Source organism: Sarcophilus harrisii, chromosome 5 (assembly GCF_902635505.1).
Source record: "Sarcophilus harrisii chromosome 5, mSarHar1.11, whole genome shotgun sequence".
Taxonomy (NCBI): Eukaryota; Metazoa; Chordata; class Mammalia; order Dasyuromorphia; family Dasyuridae; genus Sarcophilus; species Sarcophilus harrisii.
The window spans coordinates 168510319-168533177 of NC_045430.1; the positions used below are offsets into that span (position 1 = coordinate 168510319).

Consider the following 22859-nt stretch of genomic DNA (forward strand, 5'->3'; position numbering starts at 1 on the left):
AAACTTAGTGGAAAATTTAGCATATAAGAGGCAATATCAAAGATCAATTTCAAGGAACTCAACATGACTAAATTTTTTTTTTTTTTTTACATGGGAAATATATAGCATATGTTTAAGACTGACAACAATAGGACTGCTCAAAAGAAAGATTGAGGCAGAGTTAAAGTAAAAATAACGATTATGCCATACAAAAGATGTGCAGAAGAACAGCAGACACAGAGGCCAGGGGGGAGAAGGGTTCATAGTTCTGAATACATATCCACATCCATAATGCATTAAATAAGCAACACTACATATATACCATGAAGGGTATGACACCCTCCAAAATCTATAAAGAAATATAAGAGGAGGGATGGGCAGACAAGGAAGCAAAGGATGAGGGGGCAGACAAGGAAGCAAAGGGTGAGGGAGAAGACAAGGGAGGAATCCATGGGTGGAGGGAGATTTAAGTAATAGCAAAGCAAATTAGGAGTAGAATTAAAGCAAAGGGTCAGCAGGGATAAGAAAGATATGTGTGGGGGTATTTGTGTATGTATGTACACATATGTGTGTGTGCATTACATATATACACACAGATGCATATATAAACAATCATTGAGAAAACCTATGTATGACACTATGATAAAGGTTGCTATTACTGGAAAATCCATTTGAGTACAACACACATAGCCAGAGATACAATGTGAATGACTAGCTCTAAAGGCAAACAAGATGGTAAACTACTGGACAAATTACTGAAAGTTAATAAATATTATCTAACTATATATTATATATATACTAACCTTGGCAAGCAGGGGAGTGATAACTTTTTTTTACTGGCAATCAAGAATGACTTTAAATTTTGTCCCACTACTTTCTAATCTCCAAAACCCACTACAATTGGTGTTTTGTGATTTGGGGAGATTGCTTTTGTTTTCAGTCTTCTCTTAGCTAGAGTTGCAGAGGCACAGTTGGCAGTATATATATCAAGGAATGAATGAAGTGAGGGAAATTTTCTCCAGACTTCTCCATAAATGACAGAAGACTGCTTTTGAAAAAGGGTATTCCTTGACAATAGCCCAAAAAAAAAAAAAAAAAAAAAAAAACAAAAAAAAAAAACAAAGCAAGTGTCACTGGTTATCTATTGAATAGGAAAAAGTAGAGAGTAAAAGGCAAAAGCATTTATTAAGTGCCTACTAAGTGCCAGGCATTGTGTTAAGTCTGAACAAACATTATCTTAATTGCCAACAATCTTGCAAGATGTATACTCATATCCTTAGGGTCACATAGCTAGAAAAGTGTATGAGACCAGAGTTGACTCCAGGTCAAATGCTCTATCCACTCACTAGCTGTCTCAACAATCCAATCAAGAAATAACAAAACAAACAAAATACATAGGGCAGGAGCTAGTCTGGGAAAAATGAGAAAGACTGAGCTAAATAAGGATACCATTTCTACAGTCAACTGTGGAAAGGAGTTGGTAAAGGGATGGGATATTGAGGCCTTTCTAAAAGCTCTAAGAGAATGGATGAACCAGAAATACCTAAGAGTTATAGCCTCTTACTTCCTCAAATCAGAAACAACTTGGCCTTTTGGTTTCAGAGAGAAAACTTGTGGGGCTGAAAGGTAGAAGTTGATTTCCTTTAGCAGAAGATAGGTGTTGAACAGCCAGAGGACTGGTCACATGGAAAAATGAGGAACAGGGTAGAAGGAAAAGGTACTAGTTCTTAAACATAAGGCTCCCACTTCTTAGGCCTGAGAGTAAACCCTGTGGGGCTAATAGGCTGATCTAATCAATAATCATTTAATAAGCACCTATGTGGATGTGCCAAATGCCACTGCCTGAAATTTGCCTTATTCATTAAAAATCAATTATTAAGGGGATGCTAGATGACATAGTGGATAAGAGCCCTGGCCTTGAAGTCGGGAGTTAGCTGAAACACAATATTTTCCAGCTGTGTGATCCTGGGCAAATCACTCAACTCAAAGTGCCTTCTCAGAAAAAAAAAAAAATGTTAAAAAAAATTATTATTAAGCATTTACTGTGCTCTAGGCATAGGGATACAAATGTAAAGTATGAAAAAAATCTCTACAATTCAAGAAGTTTACAGTTATATATGTGAGAAATTTCTCAAAATTAAACATTTTTGAAATATTTAAATTTGCTATTTCTATAAGAGGCAGCATAGCTCAACGAATAGAGAGCACCAAGACTCTAAATCAATAAAACTGGGGTTCAACTCCTGCCTCTGAAACATACTGATAATGTTTGATAAATCATTAATCTCTCAGTTTAATACCAGGGAAACTGAGGCAAGATAGAATTTAAGAGTTTAATATTTTTTTCAGTGGAGAGCTTGACTAGTCGACTGAATAGGACTATTGTCTCAAAACATCCAGTCGGAAGTGAGGGACTCCAGAGATTCTTATAGACCTCCAGCGATAAAGGAACACAAAAGGCAAGGTGGGGGTAGGACACTGGTGAGTGGGAATTTTCAGGAAAGGACCATAAATTCGGTTCTGACATATTGGGGATAAGGAAGAATCATAAATTCTGTTAAGTTGGGAGGACCAGGAGTCAGGATGTCTGAGATAGAAGATGGGCGTACTTATCTTGGGATAAACCATCTACTCTCTGGAATGTGAGTGGTCAGGGATCCCAAACCTAACTGAGATCAGTTCTGATGGTCATGAAGAGGGGTTGCCATAAAGAAGACTGCGGCAGAACAATTCAGGGAAACTGAAATAGAACAATTCAAGGAAACTGAGGCAGAACAATTAAAGGAAACTGTAGCATAACAGCAGTATCCCAAGTAAGCCTTAAAGACTATAAATTGATGAACAAGTACATTGATCAAGTTTCTTCACAAAAAATTATCTATCAATGAAATCACAGGTTCATTATTTTTTTATTTTTTATTTTTTCTTACTGATAATATTTGAGCTTTTTTTTTCTCTTAAGTTCCATTGATAGGTCCAAAGGTAACTCTGGAAAACAAACAAGAAAAGCTTCAAGTACTGGCACAGTACTAGAACTATGCTGGGGTCTAAGGCCCAGGTCAGCTAAACTTAAGAAAGCTAATCAGGCTGGGCAAATGTCACTAAACTAGGATCTTTAAGGCCTCTATTATATCATGTTATGATGTGGAAAATGCCTATACCAACAAAATTGGAGATGTGAAGTAGATTTAAACTTTAATCTCTTAAAATGATAACTCAAAAGGCATTTCTAAAAATAGCTAACTAAAAATCTTTTTTGTTTAAAATGTATCTCTTTCCCTAGTAGTCAGCATTGTAAAAGAAAAGACACTGGAGTACAGAAATGTCCGAGTTCTAGTCCCTGCTCTGCCAGTAGATAAATCCAGGTTACTTAAAGCAAATCATTACCTCTCCAAACCTTTATTTCCTCAATGTAAAATGAGGGATTTGGACAAATATATTCTAAAATTACATTATTCAATGACTTGTTTGTTCTAACACATCTTAAAGATGCTTTTGAGAAATATCCCCAAGGAATACAATCTATTCTTTGCCTATGAGATGACAGGTTATTAAAATTACCTAATCTCTGTGCTGGGCAGGTATTTACTAAGTATTTATGAGAAACAGCTACCTTCAAGGCCATAGGCAATTCAAAGAAAAGAAACAGAGTTTCAAGGTAAAGCTAGAGAAAATAGCAGGCAGGAAAAAGAAGAAAACAGAAAAGCCTATCACTAAAATGCCCCATCCCCTCAGATTATCTATGGAGAGCCTTCTTAAACTTTTTCCACTTGAGATGATTTTTCAATGAAGAAATTTTTCACACATTTGTTAATAATCATAATTTTGCAACCCCATATGGGGTTATGACCCAGTTCAAGAAGCTGGGATCTATGGAACATATTGTTTTATGCTTACTATCCTTCAACAAAAGCCATTTTTTAATATTTCCTTAATATTTTGTGTAATTATTTAATAATGCTTTCCCTACATAGTTTTTCTAACATATTAGTTTTTAACTGCAAAACATCTAGTCACTGGCTGTATTTATTCTTTACATATGTATTTTACTCAATCTGCTTATGAAGTTATTTTACTAGTTCTCCTTCCACAATCCTATAAAAAGGGTTTGTTAACATTCATTTTTCATTTCTAGAACTCATTCACCATACTTGCAAAGTGGTCTTGCTACCTGTTCTTCAAACAACATTATATATCCTACCTCAAGTCTCTCTTCACGTGATCAATGTGAGAATGTGTTTTGCTTGACTATGAATATTTATTGTCTTTTCCCCCCCTCAATGCTATTTTTCAATTACATTTATAAAGATAGTTTTCAATGTTCATTTTTATAAGATTTTGAGTTCCATATTTTTTTCTCTTTTCCTCCATTCCCCAAGACAGCTAGCATATCTGAGATAGGCTACTACACATTTAACATTCTAAACATATTTCCACATTAGTCATGTCATAAAGGAAAAAGCAAACAAACAAAAAAAGATGAAAATAGTATGCTTCCATCCACATTCAGTCTCCATAATTGTTTCTCTGGATGAGGTTGGCATTTTCCAAGTCTATTAAAATTGTGTTGAATTACTGTGTTGGTGAGAAGAGCCAAACCTATCATAGTTGTTCATCACATAATCTTGTTACTACATACAAGGTCTTGCTGGTTCTTATTCATATTTATCACATGAGATTTTTTTCTTTTTCAATATGAGGGAGGGATAGAGAGAGAAAAAAATAAATGCTTTTTAATTGAAGGGAAAAAAAGAAACGTATTCCTACTTTAATCCATTCTCTATGTAGCCATCTAATGAATTTTCTTTGAGGGAGTCCAACAATGTTACACCCCTATTTAAATGCCAGTGACACCCTGTTACCTTTTAAATCAAATATGATCTCTTCTATTTGGCTTTTAAAAGAAGTTAAACCTAGTCTCTTATCTTTCTCCCCCTTTTTTTTTTCTCCTTTTTTTTTAATCTACATTACTCTCTATTATATGCTCTATGGTCTGGCAAAATCAGATCCCTAGCAGCTTTTCTTACACAATGTAGTTTTCTACATTCTCATCTCTGGATGACTGCCCAGCCACACTGATGGCAACAATGTATTCTGTTCTCATCCGTGCCTTTGGGAATCCCTCATTTCCTTCTGTTGTGTCCTACTTTCTAGAGCCCCCAAGTTGGGGGTGACAAAACATACAGTTGCTTTTTAGAGCCCCCACACCAGGGTGATTAAAATATCCTGCTTTCTAGAGATTCCAAGTTGGGATGATTAAAATATACTTTTCCAGTGACAAAGTGATGAGGTGGCACTCCTGAGGATGGTGGAAAAATGGAGTCCATTTATTTCAAGGACTTTTCCCTTTCTATACCCTCATACTCTTACATAACAAAAACACTGGGCATGCTCCCAGTATATACTATGTGTAGGACCACATAAACAACTCGCTATTGTATGTAGTTTGCTACCTGGCATCACTCTTCTACCTGGAATCATTCTGTTTCAATCACAACTCAGGTTGTCACCACCCTCTGACTTCTCAGGAAGGCCAAGAGCCCTTAAGGGAGATGGGGAGCCGAACCAGACATTGTTAGCAAGTTCCCTTTGGGCTGAAGGGTCTTACACCTCACCCAGAGTTTCCCCACTGTCTGTGATCTTCTATATCTTTCAATATACTTAAATCAAGGGGCAGCTAGATGATTCAGTGAATACAACACCGGCCTTGAAATCAGGACCATCTAAGTTCAAATCCATCCTTCATCACTTAAAATTAACTAGTTGTGTGATCTTAGGCAAGTCACAGCCCCAACTATTTCAAGGAAAATATAAATATAAATATACACACATACACTTAAGTCAAGCACCACTTTCCTTTTTTACTGATAATATTTGAGCTTTTTTTTTTTTTCATAAGTTCCATTGATAGATCCAAAGGTAACCCTGGAAAGCAAACAAGAAAGGCTTCAAGTACTGGTACAGTACTTGGGGGGGGGGAGGGCGGAGGAAAGCAATCTTTTTAGATTCCCATCAGCTGCTACTCATCCCCTTCTTCCACCCACATAACCTTCTATATCTACATTTGTCTCCTTTATTAAAATTTGAGCTCCTTGGAGACAAAGACAATCTCATTTTTTTTAAGGCATATTGTAGTCACTTAATAAATGTTTCTTGACTGACTGAGATACCTGCTTTCGGTCTTCAGTGAACAATTTCTAGTTTCCTTTCCCATGAAGTTATTTTGTATCAGTTTAACTTTACTTTTGTCATACTCTCTATGTACTTTTGTACATACTCTCTATAACAAGTTAAAGTTCTAGTGCCTTGAAAACATTAAATATTTTTAAAATATTGACTTTGAAATTTACGCTATATGAATAGAAGATACTGAAATTTCAAACTTTTAAGATTCATTTCTTAACAAGGAGAAAGAATATTATTTGAAGAGTATCCAAAAAAATTACTTCATCAAGCACAAAATATTATGTGACCATAATTAAGAAAATTACTAATATCACATTTCCCCAAATTAACATTTTGATCCTTCCTCAGAGATAAAAGATCAAAAAAAGTGCCTCCCAATCTTTTTATACATTAATGAACAATATATTTCCAAAGTAATGCAAGTACCAATGAAATAAATATCTTACCTGCCATCCTCATGTTTACGTTTTCAGTCTATGACACTATTTCATTAAATAAGCATTCTGAAACAACCAAAGAAATTATTAGATCTAAATTAGTATAATTCCTTAAAGGTATCATTTTAACTTTTAATTAAAATTAAAATATTTCCAAATAAATGGCATTACAGTTTTTCCTAAATATTTTACTGACTACTCAAAGAGGCAGAGGTTTTACATTAACTTTTACTGGATTATTTTAATTAATTTATGACTAATTATCCACAATTTATGACATTTTGGAAACATAATACTTTACATACATTTTTCCCCCCCACTTCTTATTAATGCCATTATAGCAGTCATTCTCTCCCTTGTAACAAAGTAAAACAGTTAACAATAAATGGGTGGCAAATTAACTTATTGCTACATTTCACACCCATAGCTTCCCAGTTCCCTTTGTAAATGAGTGAAACCGATGGGAGTGAACCCTGAAACTAGATTCGGGGCAGACTCCAAAATGTCTGGGTTTTGGGAAAAACATACTTTCCCAGACAAGTCTTTTCCAAGTTAAGCAGTATCATTCAATTGGAGATCTTGGTCAAATCACTCTCCACTGATCTTTTGGGGTGGCATGGATTCCCTTCAGGAAATTCCCAGGGATCTGGGAAAAAGCCTTCAAGATGAGATCTAGGCTGACATTCCTATTGAGTGGCTTGAAACATCAAGATAACTACTCTCTTCTCAACTAGAAATCTATGCTTAGGGGCATTGACAACATTGAAGGATTCTCAATCAATTTTCAATGGAAACCCTAGCCCCAGACTGCCAATAAAAGACAATTTTGAACTCCAAATCTCTGCAGAAGTGTGAAGTAGGATTATGCTTTGCCAAGGGACCTCTCTTCTTGGCACAGCTGCCTGCCAGGACTCTTGCCTGCTGTGAAGACACCCTCTTCTCAGTGATAACCTTTGTTATTTCTCTAACAGGACCTTGCCACTGAGCCTTCTATCTTCCTAGCAAAGTTGTCTAAAGTGCCAATAAAAATCCCTTTTGCCATTCAGGCTTTTGGGGTTTGTGAATTCTTTCACATTGGACCTGGTGCACCAACCAGAGGGGATTCCCACCTCAATTCTAATACCTCTCCACTACCACTGCACACGCATCCATATGGCTAAACTTTGTCTAGGGTCAAAATTGTTCACTATAATTAATTCAAATGCAGTTCTAGTATTATTTTCATTAACACTAATGTAATCATAGTATTCCTTCAGCTCATCAAGTCTCTCCATGATTCTTTGAAATCATTTGTCCATTGTCATTTTTTTTAAAGCAATAATATTCAATTATATTCAAATACCATGCTTGTTCAGCTCTTCAACTTAGGGGATCCTCACTTTATTTTCAATTTTTATATAATGTAATTTAATATTTATTTAAAATTATGAATTCAATTGCCTTCAGATATCTAAATTGTGGTTCGTTATTTTACTCATATCCCTTCCATCCTGAGAATCAAATTTTTAAAAAATTGAAAGGGGCCTATGAAATCACTGAATCTAATGCCTTCTTTCTACAGACTGGAGAAACTGAAGCCTGAAGAATTTGTTCTATAAACTTAAGACTTAAAGTTGGAATTAGTTAGGTCTCAATTCCCGGGGAAAGATCTTTATTTTTGATGTTAAAAATTTCAGGTTTATTAATACTATATATGAATGAATAGTTTTGTAATGAAACCAGTTATCACATTCATTCAGGGATTTTTAACCTAGTTTGCAGGTACCTTTTTTTCCATAGACAGATATTAAGGAGTATGTCCACTTGGATAGGGGGAAAATATATTAAAATAAAAATGTAATTAAGTTTTCTTTGTAATCTAGTGTAGCTTGTTTTATTAATTTCAAAACCTCATTCTGAGAAGGAATCCATAGGTTTCACCAGCTTTTCAAAGGATTCCATGACACACACACACACACACAAAGATTCAGAACTTCTGAACAAAACCCTTGTCTGGGATGCTGATTCTTAAAATCAAATTTAAATTACTTGTACTGGTGGAAAAAGCTGTGATACAGATAATCAAGAAACATTCTATCAGGTTTCAGAATGATCAAAGATATACAAATTTTAATATGGCCATATTAATACTACAAATTTATAACTACTAAGGTTATAATGAGGAAATTGGGAGAAAGACAAGGATCGGTCTCCTGAGACTACCCTGGAAGCATCCCTCACTCCAACTGATATTAAGTACCTGTCTATACTTTAATCTAAAAAAGGAAATTGTTTTGCTTCTTATCCTAGTTTTATTTGAGAAAATAAAAGAATTAAGGGAGAAAACAACTCACTTTCGAACTTAATGCACACACAAAAAAATTGTGCACTATATGCACAAGAAAAAAGATTAACACAATTTGTGTCTCACTATGTTTCTAGTCTAAGGGAAAAGAGACACAACACAAATGAGTATAATACAAAGTAAGCCAAATTAAGAACCATGTCATCATAGAGGAAGAAATATCATTTCCAAATGGAGGAATCAAGAAGGTCTTCCTAGAAGTGGTACAAGTATAAGTAGAATTTCAAAGTGGAATGGAAAATGGCATTCCAGTACCTTGGGAAAGAATAATTGAGGTGGCTATAGTATCAACAGTGGTGGTAACTGAAGCCTCTACTAAAGGTCATGGCAAGTGGACTTTAGAAGAAATAGACACAAAAGATCATAAAGGCAATAATCAAGAAAACTTAACATACTAGATCTGAAAAAGAAGAGAGAAAAGATTCCAAGGATAAAGAGGAAACAGACACAAAAGATTGAGAACTCTGTTTTCAGCAACATCCAAATCTTTATCACTCCATCTGGGATTTTTCTAGTGGGGGAAGAGTTGGCAAAGATACAGGAGTGGTTTACCATTTCCTTTTCCAGCTTGTTCTAGAGAAAAGCAAACTGAGGCAAACAGGGTTAAGATGAATTGGCCAGGATCACAAAATTTGGAAATGTCTTCGAGCTACATTTGAACTCAGGTCCTCCTTACTCCAGGATCCACTGAGCCATTTATCTGTCTCCCATGCAAAAGATTACAAAGGCAAATTCAACAAAACTGGATAATATGCTGAATATGAGAGAAAAGATTGAAAGATAAAGGTTTCAAATACAAAAGAGTCACTGGAAGAAACTAAAAAATCAAAACCAAAATCCAATTTGAGAAGAATTATTTTCATATTTATAAAATAAGGTTTCCAAGAGAACACTGTACACAATAAGATTACGTGATCAACCATGATAGACTTGGTTCTTTTCAACAATGAGCTGATTCAAACCAATTCCAACAGACTTATGGTAGAAAGTGCCATTCACATCCAGAGAGAGAACTACAAGAACTGAAAGCATAGTGTTCTTACTTTTTGTTGTTTGCTTGGTTTCCTTTTTGTTTCAATCTGATTTTCTGTGTGTGCAGCATGATAAATATGGAACTATGTTTAGAAGAATGCACGTATTTAATCTACATCAGATTGCTTGCTCTCTTGGGGAAGAGGGGGAAGGAGAAAAATTTGGAATACAAGGTTTTACAAAGGTGAATGTTGAAAATTATTCTTGAATGTATTTGGAAAAAAGTTTCATGAATTACCTTGTTTTCCTAGATAGTACTTTTTTAAGGCAACAGAGATCAAATTATGTTTATGGGCAGAGGGGTAAAAAAATATTAAAAATGTTAGGAATGACAAAGGAAAAGGGCAAGGACCCAAAGACAGGGAGGAATGGAGTCTGAAGCATAAAGAGTTCTGGATTTGGAATTTTAAAAATCTAGGTTCAAATACTCCTTATTCCCCTCCCTTGCCTAATCCTGGTCAGAATATTTAATCCTTCTGGCCCTTAAAATGATTGGGGATTGGACTAAAGGAAAAAAAAAAAAAAAAAAAAAAAAAAGGCCTTTAAATTTCCTTCAAGCTCTAAATATATGACAATTTGTAACATAAAAATAGACTTTATGGCTCAGTTGAAAAATTACCTACAATTTTATTTGAGGCAGGTAGATGATGCAGTGGATAGAGAACTTGGTACTTTACATAGAATATTTAGTACTATATAAATACTAGCTTTAAAAAACAAAAAACAAAAGACTCAATGATACACTGATATTTCAAGTGAGGGAAAAATATGTTTCTGACCATTGTCATCAGGTAACTTTAAGATAGCCACACAATGTACTGGCAAAACAGGTCATCTTATTTAGAGTAAAGAAAAATTTTCTGAGAGTCTTTTTCTAATCCTATTTAGCCCTGGGAAAATGTTCATTCAAGCCAAAAAATTAATCTTTAATTTGAATAATACCTAGCAAGAAAGTAGCAGTATGATGTTATCTTAAGAGTATATTCCTTTTAGATGGCAAAAAACTAAAATGTTAGGATTTAGAATAAAGACAAAGTTAGTATTTCTAAAAAAAAAAAAAAAAAAAAAAAAAAAAAAAAAAAAAAAAAAAAAAAAAACCAGAAAAAGGCAAAATCTTGTTAAAGCTCTTTTTATTTCATAAAAATAAATTTCACTATAAAAACAGAAATATAAACAAAGTCATGAAAAACATTTAACATACTTTAGAACATTTTTTTAAAATATCACTCATTTGTCAATAATGTGCTAATTACAGTCCCTTTTTTTCTATCCTATTCTGTCTTAAAGGGTATATTAATAATATGAACCTTTCAGACATCTGTACAAGTCTTTACACCTAACATATAAACCTCAACCCCTCACTCAAACACCACCACTTGTACTCTTACTGATCAAGTAGCACTAGATTCCTTGCTGTTCCTCACATAAGATAACACTATCTAACTTTGAGCCTTTTCAATGATAGTCCTCCAATGCCTAGAACTAACTTTATACCTCCTTATCTACACTTATGCATCTTTATGTATTTGAGTGTGTATGGCTCATTTCAGGACCAATTTGAGCTTGGAATGCTCTGTCACAGATAGAACACAAATAGTCTATATGAATATTTGGAGTGGATTGTCTCACTCTGCTCATCTCGAGTTTCTTTTGGCTAATTCAATTTTGTTTTGCTCATAAAGCACAGCATCTTCTCTGAAGACGTCATGCCACATTGGATGGTCCTGTGCCAGTGCCACCCATGTCATACAACTGATTCTAAAGTTGCTAAGAGATACCTTGAGAGTGCCTTTGTATCACTTTTCTGGCCACCTTGTGAGCACCTTGCACTGTGTGAGTTCTCCATAAAACAATTTTTTGGAAAGCATACATTTGGTATTCAAACAATGTGGTCAGCCCAATAGGGCTGTACTCTCTGCAGTGGAGTTGAAATGCTTGGCCTTTTTACCTTTGTGTCCCCAACACATAAGACAATACCTGGCATTTAGTATGTGCTAAATAAATGCTTGCTTATCACTGATGATCTCTGATGCAGATTTACTAGTGAAACTGAGTTTATCAAACTACCATATCTGCTTTATAGTGCTCTGAAACAGCCAAGTAAAAACAAAAACACTACACATCGTATGACCCAATGATGAGTAAGATCTTCCTATGCAAAATATCCTTAATATATTTTCAGAAATACATCTTTTACTCAAAAAGAGAGTAAGATCAAAAAATATTATAGAAATCCAAAGTGATTAACAGTAACATGAATAAATTCTATTAAACTTGGGTTGGCAAAACTGAGTGTCAACCTTGGAATGGGTTAAATTCTAAATGATGGCTGCCCCATCACACTTAATTCATATTGAGCTTTTAAGTCTGCTAAAACCCCAAGGTTTTCTCTCACATGAACTAGTCACCTGGTATTCAAGATCACAATATATTTAAAGCTGAAAGGGTCTTTATCCTTTGGAGATTAAATAATGGCGATATATTTATCTCCTGCCTCCTAACCCTTACCCCCTGGAAGTAAAAACTAGTTTTTACGTAAAAGATATTAAGACCCTCCTTAGCCTAAACTGGTTTAGGAGATTGAAGGCTCAGACACCACTGCCTCATCTTTTGAATTCAACGCATCTGTGATTAATTCCAGATGCTTGGTTAAATGGATCACAATAGATAACACAACACAAGAAGCTTCACTTAACTAAATCAACTTTAAGTATCTTCAATGGCATACCTTTCTTGAATATTTTTTCCTACAATGGGTTTAAGTCTCTCTCTTAATTGCTAAGGCAACATCTCCTTTTGTTTCAATACACAACCTCAAGCGTAAGGGAACTGACCTCAGTCTATTCCAATCCAGAAAAAAAAGCCTTGAAGAAACTAAGAACTAGAGAATTAGAGTACATATCTTATTTAAGATAATCAAATAATGAAAAAGATGGAATTTTAAAAATAGTTCCTTTGACTATATTTGACCAATACTCTATCCAATTACCTATACCACCATTTCCCCTACCCTGTATTAATGAAGTTACTCTCAACTCAGATTTTAAATTTAACCCAAATTGATTATTCCAGCCTTATCAGATCTATTTCAATCCAATTCTGCCATCCATTTTTTTTTTGTTTTCTCAGCTTCAATAGTTTAATCTAAATTACTGTAGAGCATCATGTTTATTACTATTTTCACTATCAATTCTTATGTATAAAGAACCATGAAATCTGAGTGATCTTCAAGAAGATAAAAAGCAAAGACTTTCCCACTTTTGGCTCTTTTGGCTTCTCCCTTCTATCACCATCAATGTAAGTAAATGCCATTTTCCTAATAACATGGACAGTTGCAAAAAAAAAAAAAAAAAAAAAAAAAAAAAATTAGGACTACATCCTATTTTATTAAAATTTCTCACTAGTATATCATCTGAATTCTGAATTTAACAAGCTAAAACACTTATTACAAAAAACTTATAATTTAGTATCAAAATATCAAGGACAAGTCCCAGAATCCACTCTGTCCTAATTCAGGAAATGTCACATTGCACATGAGCTCCAACCAGAAGTAGGCCAACTCTGACAAAACTACAGACAAATCTCAATGACCTTCGAACAAGAATGAAGCTTTCAAATGTTTGTATTAAAGATGAAAAAAGAAAAAGCATACCAATCATACCACATGTACCAACTTTAAAAAAAAAAAAGTATACCAATCTTCAATAAAAAGACCCCAGGTTCTTTTGAATAAACTAGAGGATACAGTAAGGAAAAGTCACATTAAAAGGCACATACACATGTAGGCTTAGTTCAAGTTGAGTAGCTACACATACAGATTCACTAATCTCAACAGGCTTTCAACCTACATGCTACATGGAGAGTACTCTCCCCCTTCCTTTGGAGAAAGTGGTCAAATCTGACTAGACAGAAGCAGTAGAAAAAGGAGATAGTAAGGAAAACAGGATTAAAAAGTGACACCACCAAAATTCAAATTTAGTAACATTTTCTAAGAAGTTGATTTTTGTAAAATACAAGGTAAGCCATGAAGATAAAAAACTCATTTATTTTACCATTATGTTAAAGACTTGTATGGAATTGTTTTAAATGTTTTCCCAGAGGATAAAAGGACCATAACTATTTGATGTGCTTTTCAGATTCTAATTCAAACAAATGAATTTTTATTTTTTAAAAATTGAGACTCAAATATTCTTTCTGCAGCAAATATTCTTTCATTCTACTGGTTTTTAGATTGGTTATTTTCTTTTACCAATTATTCCACAAAAATGATAGTCAACATTAGAAACCTTTGTTACACTAGCTCGATTTTTAAAATGAATAAAATGGAGGATGGATAAGAAAATACTCATTCTTCCACTACTAATGACTGTAAAATTAGTTATAATTGATATACACCAATCTATTTTATATACATCTATGTATGTACATGTTTCCTTCTGATAGAGGATAATTTACCAGAGTCAGGAAGTGATGTAGTAGATTGTATGCTGGGCCCATAATAAGACATTACCAGTGGTTAACTCAGGGCAAGACTCTCAACCACAGATTGCCTCAGTTTCCTCATCTGTAAAATGGGGATAACAATAACCACCTATAGTTAGTGATGTTAGCGAGGACTAAATGAGATATTATTGTAAAGCACATATCACAAAGTGCTTAGTATAATGACTTACATAAATGCTAATTCCTACCACCACCTCAATCTCTTCCCAATCCAAGGCAAAGAAATGGTTCCCTTTGGTCTTTGTATCCTAGCCCAAGTAGAGTAATAGTTCTCAAACCTTTGTTCTCAGTATCTTCGTGTTGTTAAAAAACTATCGAGGATCTGTTCAAAGAGTTTTTGTTCACATGGGTTATATTTATAGCTATTTACTATATTAGAAATAAAAAATAATTTTGAATTTGTAGACCCTCTGAAAGGGTTTCACTTTGAGGACCACTGAAGTAGAGTATTTAGCCCCTAACCAAGTAATAAACAATATTACTTAATAAAAAAAAAAAAAAGTGAAACAAATGTGCTTGATTCTAAAACGCTGCTCTAAAAAGGTGAAATTGAAAAGGCCCAATAAAATTGTGTTTTAAAAATGTGTTAGGGAGCAAATAGGTGGCACAGCTGATGAGACTAACCCTGGAATCAGAAGGACCTGAGTTCAAATTGGACGTCAGACACTTGACACTTATTAGTTGTGTGACCCTAGGCATGTCACTTAACAACCTCCCTCCCTCCCATTGCTTCACAAAAAAAAAAAAAAAAAAATAGTTTTATGCATTCAAATCACCAATTATTGAAAAAAGTCACAAGTTTGCACTTTAAAAGACTCAGTGAACATGGAATGTAGTCTATTCTTGCTCTCTGGACTATTTTTAAAGTTATTTATCCAAAGCTACTTGATTTCTTGCTAAACTAGATCTGATTTATTCAAATTACATGAAAATACTATAAAGAGAAGTAATAATTATCAATTACAGAAACTACTTCCAATGACACTAAATCAGGAAAAGGAGGAAAAGATATAAATCAAGAGAATGAATGGCAGATACCAACCGGGAAATACAATTGGGAAATAACTAAAACAAATCATTAGCCAAGTTGGGATTGACCTTACCTGAAAATCAGTCAAGTACTTCCATTCTTCATTTTCTATTTTGTTCTTTTGAAATAACGACTGTTTAAAAAAAGTGAATTTCTAGAAAATATCCTGGGGCTGCTAGATGGTATAGTGGATACAACATCCACCCAATAGTCAGGAGGACTCAAATTTAAATTTAACAATTCTAGCTGTGTGACTCTGGGCAAGTCACTTAAACCCAACTGCCTGCCCCCCCCCCAAAAAAAAAAATGTACTACATAGTTCTTCTAATGGGTTCATATTTTTTCTTCTCTATAATGTAATATATATGATAATACTGAGGTTCAAGGGGGACCCCAAAAAGGTTACAGTTCCAGATCAGTGTCATGAGGTGTCTCAAAAGAATTTGCAGGTTTGGACTTACTCTTTTGATCAAACTCCCTGACGTATGAAGATTTTTCTATCTCCAAAAATAATTCAGATATCCGCTAAGAAACGGTATGGGTTTAGATCTTAGTGCAGTGGGAAATACATGTTCAGTTGTTTGTCTCACTCTTTGTGACCCCATTTGGGGTTTTCTCAATGAAGACATTGGAGTGGTTTATCATTTTCTTCTCCAGCTCATCCTAGAGACAAAGAAACTGAGGCAAATAGGGTTTAAGTGATTTGCCCAGGGTCACACAGCTAGTAAGTATTAAGAGAAAAAAAGCAAGCATCTTTAACCTTTGAGGAATTTACAATTTAGAGCAAAGTTATATATACCTGAAACAATCTAATGGTTTACTCTGATAATAGAAATATTTTAGACAAAGCTTATATTACCATAAATTAGTACATTTCAGAATTTAAATTGTTTATCTTCTAATTTATATTACATGTGGCATGTAAGTGGACAGGAATAGATTTCTCATTCACACACAAATGAGTGTTAATATTATGTCCCAAGACTAATAATGAAATCACATCTGACCATCAAGCAATTTAAGTCAATTTTGAGGAATTACTGAAAAAAAGAACATTTCTAATGTGTAAGAAACAATTTTTTCAACCAAACTACCAGCAGAGGTTAACTTTTGATAGCAAATGAATATTTTGAAGCAAAAGTTATCAATTTATCCTAGAAAAACAAATTGATTGTAAATATTTATTAAGTGGTGACAATTTTAATTAATTACTAAAGTGTTTGTTTAGTATTACATGAAACAGTAAACACCTAAGTTACAGTAAAATGTCCTGCATAGGTAAATGTTAAATCTCTATGTTCTAAACTGAACTGCCACAATGGCTAGAGGGATATTAAGGCCAAATTATTCTGTACTCTCTTATGAAATTTCATGACAATTCCTAATTTATCTTCTCAGTTCTGATTTTTACACCTTTTTTTTTTTTTAACCATTTTACCTATTCCCATGGACTTGAAGGATCACTTCCATGAAAATAACGCTAAAATCTAATAACCAATATCCAGCTCTAACCTCTCTTCTAAGTTCCAAATTATATTGTTAATTATAAACAATTATATCTTAGACATCAGGATGATTCTCTATAGCAGGTCAAATTCAAAATGCTCAAAAATGAAATTTTTCTCCTCCCCAAAAAGTGCATAATTTTCCTATTGCTTTTAATGGCACAATCTATCCTTCTAGTCACCTACATTAAATATAGAAGTTTTCTTTGATTCTTTTTACTTAAACCAACTTTGCCCAGTTGTCAAGTCAACTTCTATAGAGCTTCTTCAATTCATCCACTTGCCTCTCCTTCATATTGCTATCATTAAGGACTCTCATTACAACTCACTGATATTGCTGGAGTATCCTCCTACTCTCCCTTCTTCAATCTCTCCTTCATGAATCTGACAAATTAATTTCCCTAATATATAAAAAAAATTCCATAATATATATAAAAAATAATATAAAAAATATATAAAACTTAATGAACCTAAAGAAAACAGCTGAACTGTCAAGAGTCCTTTACAATCTGTCCAGTAGAAGAATGTGGACTATGCAGTCAAAGTTCACATCTCTGCCACACCTAGTGTCTCCGGGAAGAGATCACTAGACTTTGCATTTGAAGGGGTTGGACCAAAAAGCTCCCTTCTTTCTCCAACGTCCAATTTAAGCACTGCTTTCTTCCATAAAGCCTTCCTTGATACTCCAAGATGAAAATGATTATCTCCTTAAATTTAAGTAGAGAGCTATTAGAATCTGTCCTCGACCTGCTACCAAACTTTTGCCTAACCCCCAGAGACACACCCCATCCCTAATACAGAATATAAATTCCTCCGCAACAGAAGCCATGCCACTTTTCCATCTCCAAGCACAACTAGAAAACCTAGCCCCAGAGCAGCCATTTTATAAATACCAGTTTAGGGAAGCTGGGGCTCAATTATTGATACAGAGAAGCTATCAGTGGAGTTCTTAAGAACCAGCCTTCCTTTCAGCTCCACAGCTGAAGCAAATTCAAACAAACAAGATCCCCAGGCAACCACAATCTGTGTTCCCACTACAACAGTTTTAGTGATATATATAGAGAGTAGTCTATCATTTAAGAAAAAGAAAGTCTGGATGAGACAGAAGCAAAGATAGACAATAACTGGACATATCAAATAATAGACTATATCCTGTACGATCACAAAATGCTGACTCTAAAGTGGAAAAATTGAGGGAAGCAGCCAATATCATGGCTAGTTGAGAACTGTCGATTCTGATATTCAATGATCTGCACTGAATGATGACTAATTTCACAATGACTAAGATGCTCTTTGCCCTTCCAGATGGCACAAAATACATTTTAAAGGCAATGGAGGGAGTTAAAAGCTGAAAGATGTTGGAATATTATCAAGTTTAAAATAAAGGAATGAAGAAATAAGAAAAAGAGAGCTGGAAATTACTCAACCCATGTTTCCAAAGAATTCTTTCTGAAAGTGAGCTATGAAGGGTTAGGATAAGTACATTACTTGCCTAGAAAATGAATAGTCATATAGTTGCCTACCCTCACCAGAAAGTAATAGAAAACTAAACGGAACAAGATTCCCTCTCTGGTTTTCCAGTATTGCTAAAATACAACGGAATAGAATCAGCAAATTTGAAAAGAGAATTTCAAAAGGTTTAACAATCAAAAATTATGGCTAAAATTATTCATAAGTGCCACAAATGTAGGAGAGAGAAGAGGAGACTAAAAGCCTAAGATAAAAGGAAAAAGTCTTAAAGTAATATTTCCAGGACAAATAGGAAAGAAGGGGAGAAGGAGAAGGAGATGTTCTGGTTCCACAAAAACACCACCAAAAGGCACAATTTTATGTACAAATAAAGCATCACTATCTTTATCTCAAATGACTATTTACCTAATATACATGCCAGATTAAACAATTATGTGATAAAATGCTGTGGAATGAAGCTTTTCAACAATCACTATTCATAATTCGATTTAGTACAAATCATATTTTACCTTTCAGTAATATTTTCTATTCATCTTAATTCTGGCAAATTGTTTCTAAAGTATAAGCTAAACTTGTTGTTGTTGTTGTTGCAAAATATTTTTGTACTGCAGTTTTGTTTTGTTTTTGTTGGAAAGAGGAATAGTAAGGAAAAATAAAGGAATAGCTTTGGTTTTCTGAACTTTATTTTTAGAACTATTGTGCTAAATCAGGTTGGAATATTATTACCAAAGAAGATTTACTTTTCTCTTTGCAAAAGTTTTTGTACAGTCAAATTTTCAAACAATAAAAGTTTTTGTGAATTCTTTGATTAACTTATCTTGACATTAAAAACCCTTGCAGAACCTGTTGAAACCACAATCAGTTTAGATGTTGATTCAATATTCATTTAACATATAACCAACACATAGAAACTTAACTCCATTGAAACTAAAAAAACAAAACATGCCCAAGAAATGACCTCAAATATAATAGAAGGGATGACTGTCTTAAATGAGGAAGAACACTGTCAAGATCCCAGTTTAATAGGCTTAAGAATTTAAGTGGAAAAGGTTGGATTTTAGTGAATTGCAGCAATAGTATAATGAGTATATGGATGTCTACTTTCAAAGATAAAGTCTTAAAAGGAAAATGTTTTTAAAATTAAAATGCTATCAGAAACATCTTGAGAAATATAGAGTAATAGAATTTTAGATCTGAAAGTGTTCTGAAAGACAAATTCAGTCCTCTTACATCAAAGATAAAGAAATTAAGACCCCAAAATAAGCAACTTACTTCATGATCACTCAAGCAGATAGCTGATGGCAGAACCAGGCAGGTCTCCTTATAGAAAGTTCAAGTCTTTTAAACCAATTCCAAAACATTTGGGTTATAACAGTGAGTTCTAAATTCTGCAGATTTCCAGGTGCTGTACCTAGCTTCTTAGATCTCCCTCTTCTCTCCTCCCCATAGCCCCATCAGCTTTTAAGAACCATAATAAAGCAGAAAAAAATTTCTTCTAACCACAGTGATAATTATAATTCAAGGGGAAAAGTTTCACTTGAAGAAAAAACAAGAATCCATTTTGAAACTCAGTGACCGAGGTAAGAAAGGGATGAATCTCCTGGGAGAATGCTGGAGTTTATGACTCCCTAGAAAGACTAACCTACTATCACATTTAGGAAAACTCCAAAAACAAAAATTGTAGAATGATTATTGACTAAGGAACATGCAACTTTTTACCACTAGGAAGTTACTAAATATTTAACCAAATTCCTCCTTCTCTGTATTTAATAAAGTTTGCAAAGAGATATGGATATTTTCTTATTTAATCCCTACAACAACCATGTGTCACAAAGCTAGGAAGTGTCTGATATTTGACTTTAAAAATTAAGTCTTCCTGAGGACTTCCAGTAATTCTATAGACATTGCTGCCTCAATTTTAACTCAAATGAATCTTTTTTTTTTTTTTTTTTTTTCCAAATTTGTATTTCCCCTTTAGTACTTTTATAATTTAAAAAGACATTCAATTACAGGCAGTTAGGTAGTGCAGTGGCTAGAGTGACAAGACTAAAGTCAGGAAAACTCATCTTTAAGGGTTCAAATTTGACTTCACAGTCATTTTATCTTTGCCAAGAAAACCCCAAAAGAGTAACAAAGAGTAGGATATGACTGAAACGACTAAACATTTGATTCACATGGGTGGTTCAATGGATAGTGTGCCAAGCTTAAATTAAAAAAGACCTTAGTTCAAAACTGGCCTGAGACACCTAGTAGCTGTGTGATCCTGGGCAAGACATTTAATCCTTTTTGCCATTGTTTCCTCATTTGTAAAATGAGTTGGGGAAGGAAATGGCAAACCACTCCAATCTTTGCCGAGAAAACCCCCAAAAAGGATTACAAAGAGTTGGATAAAACAGAAATGAAAAAGCAGTATTTCAAATACACGTTAAATTTAATTTTGGTATGTATTCAATCATTTCCCCGTGAAATATATTTTGAATAGCTTCATCAATTTCTGAATAATAATGTTGCATTTTAATCTGGTGAGAGGAAAAAAAACACATTAACAGACTCACATACACATTCAATTTTAAAAGAACTGGTAAACATTTAAACTCAGCCTGGGGCTATTCACAACCACAATTATTAAAACAAAAACAAACAAAAAAAAAAAAACTTCCTAGATCAGAGATGTAGTGTGTCAGCACAAAGAGCTTGCTTTTTGGAACCAGGAAGACAAGGCTCCAACAGCAACTACCATCTCTAATATCTGGCTGAATAAATGTTTCTAAATGGCCTAGGCAACACTTTGAGAGGATAAATTGCAGAGAAGATTTACACCTAGACTTAATTCACCTGGGGAATTCTCTGTATTAGTAAAACCAGAGGTCCCCATCCTTATCCCCTAACAGGAAGTATGAAAATGAAAGAAATGATGTAATGGGAAGAACTACTGATTAGACGTCAAACAGGCGGAGTTCATTAACTCTCGGTCTAACTTGAGCCTCAGGACCTCTAAATAAATGGCCCAGTAGAAAGAGCACTTTACTAGGAATCAAGAATAATCATCTTCATGAGTTCAAATATAGTTTCAGACACAAAATTAGCTATATGACCCTGAGCAAGTCACTTTACCCTGTTAAATGAGCTAGATGGATACAGACGAGTCACTCTAATATCTTTGCCAAGAAAACCCAAAAGAATCTGACGACAAAAAAAAAAACAAACAAACAAAAAAAAACACCACACAGCTCAGTTTTCCTTGTAAAAGGAAAGACACTAGCCACACACAAAGAAGGAATAAAAAAAGTCATTAGCCACAAACATCAAAAAATCTTATTGTTACCAATGCAATGACCAATAAAAATCTGATTAGACAGAGAAGACCCACTTGCCAAGAATATGAGGAATAGAGGTACAAGATTTATATACAGGGATGGCCAATATATTGGTTTCTTTTGTGTGTGCATAGTACTTATTAATCATAAGGAAAGACATATCTGGATGGAGAGGGAGAGCTGGCAGATTTTAAGATGGGTGGAAAGAAAATATCAATGTAACATTTTAAAAAAATACATAGAAGAGAGTAGAAAGCCAGAAGAGAACAGAAAAGTTAGTAACAAAACTGCCTATGATGTTACATTTAATAAACATTTTACAAAATGTAACAGGTTAGTTTCACATATATGTTCTTTTCTGGGTTTTTTTTTTTAATTAAATGGACTGATCTAGACTTCTGAATTTCTTCCACTTCAAATATTCTAAGTTTATAAATCAAGATTCTCATATGTGTAAGAAGTGATACTGGTTGCTTGAGGATAATTTGAATATTGCTTAATTGTGTCACTTTATTGGTGAAAATCATTAAAATATGCCACTAACATATTTCCCTGATGTGGAAGATAATAGAATTGTGAATTACACTAAAAGAACAGTAAAATCAAAAAGCTGCATGCAGCTGGTTCAGTATTAGTATAAAACATCACATTATTTCCTTTCCTTATACACAGATAGGGTAAACAAAAAAGAATTTGTCATTTACGTGATTGTACTACACTACAAGAAACTATTCATTTCTACAAAGAGGGGGTGAAGGCAGTTGAAAAAACAAAGGCACAATTATGAACTAATTTCAAACTCCAAAAATGTCACGTTTTTATAAAATGGATAAAAGCGATTTTGAAAAAATAAAAGCTCATCTATAAGAAACCCAGTTTCAAACTATTTAAAAAAAAAAAAAAGTCACATATGCCAACCAGACACCAGTTATCAGATCTCTTAAGGTCAGATTTGCAACCACTTAGGAACGTGATAGCTAATCTTGAAACGGATTTCCCTTTAAACAGGCAATTTAGCAGGTGAGTGCAAAGGAAAATTCAAACTTCACACACAAC

At 34.0% G+C, this 22859-nt stretch overlaps 1 protein-coding gene across 3 annotated transcripts in view; it reads right to left on the reverse strand.

Moving 5' to 3' along the window:
- The window catches only part of FAM3C (FAM3 metabolism regulating signaling molecule C), a 56525-nt gene that overhangs the window by 32936 nt on the left and 730 nt on the right, over positions 1 to 22859 (reverse strand). For all 3 annotated transcript variants that reach the window (XM_031938908.1, XM_031938907.1, XM_031938909.1), the window contains exon 2: positions 6612 to 6668. In XM_031938908.1, coding sequence (XP_031794768.1) covers positions 6612 to 6624 — 13 coding nt within the window. In that variant the 5' untranslated portion in view covers positions 6625 to 6668. The remainder of the gene's footprint in view (positions 1 to 6611; positions 6669 to 22859) is intronic.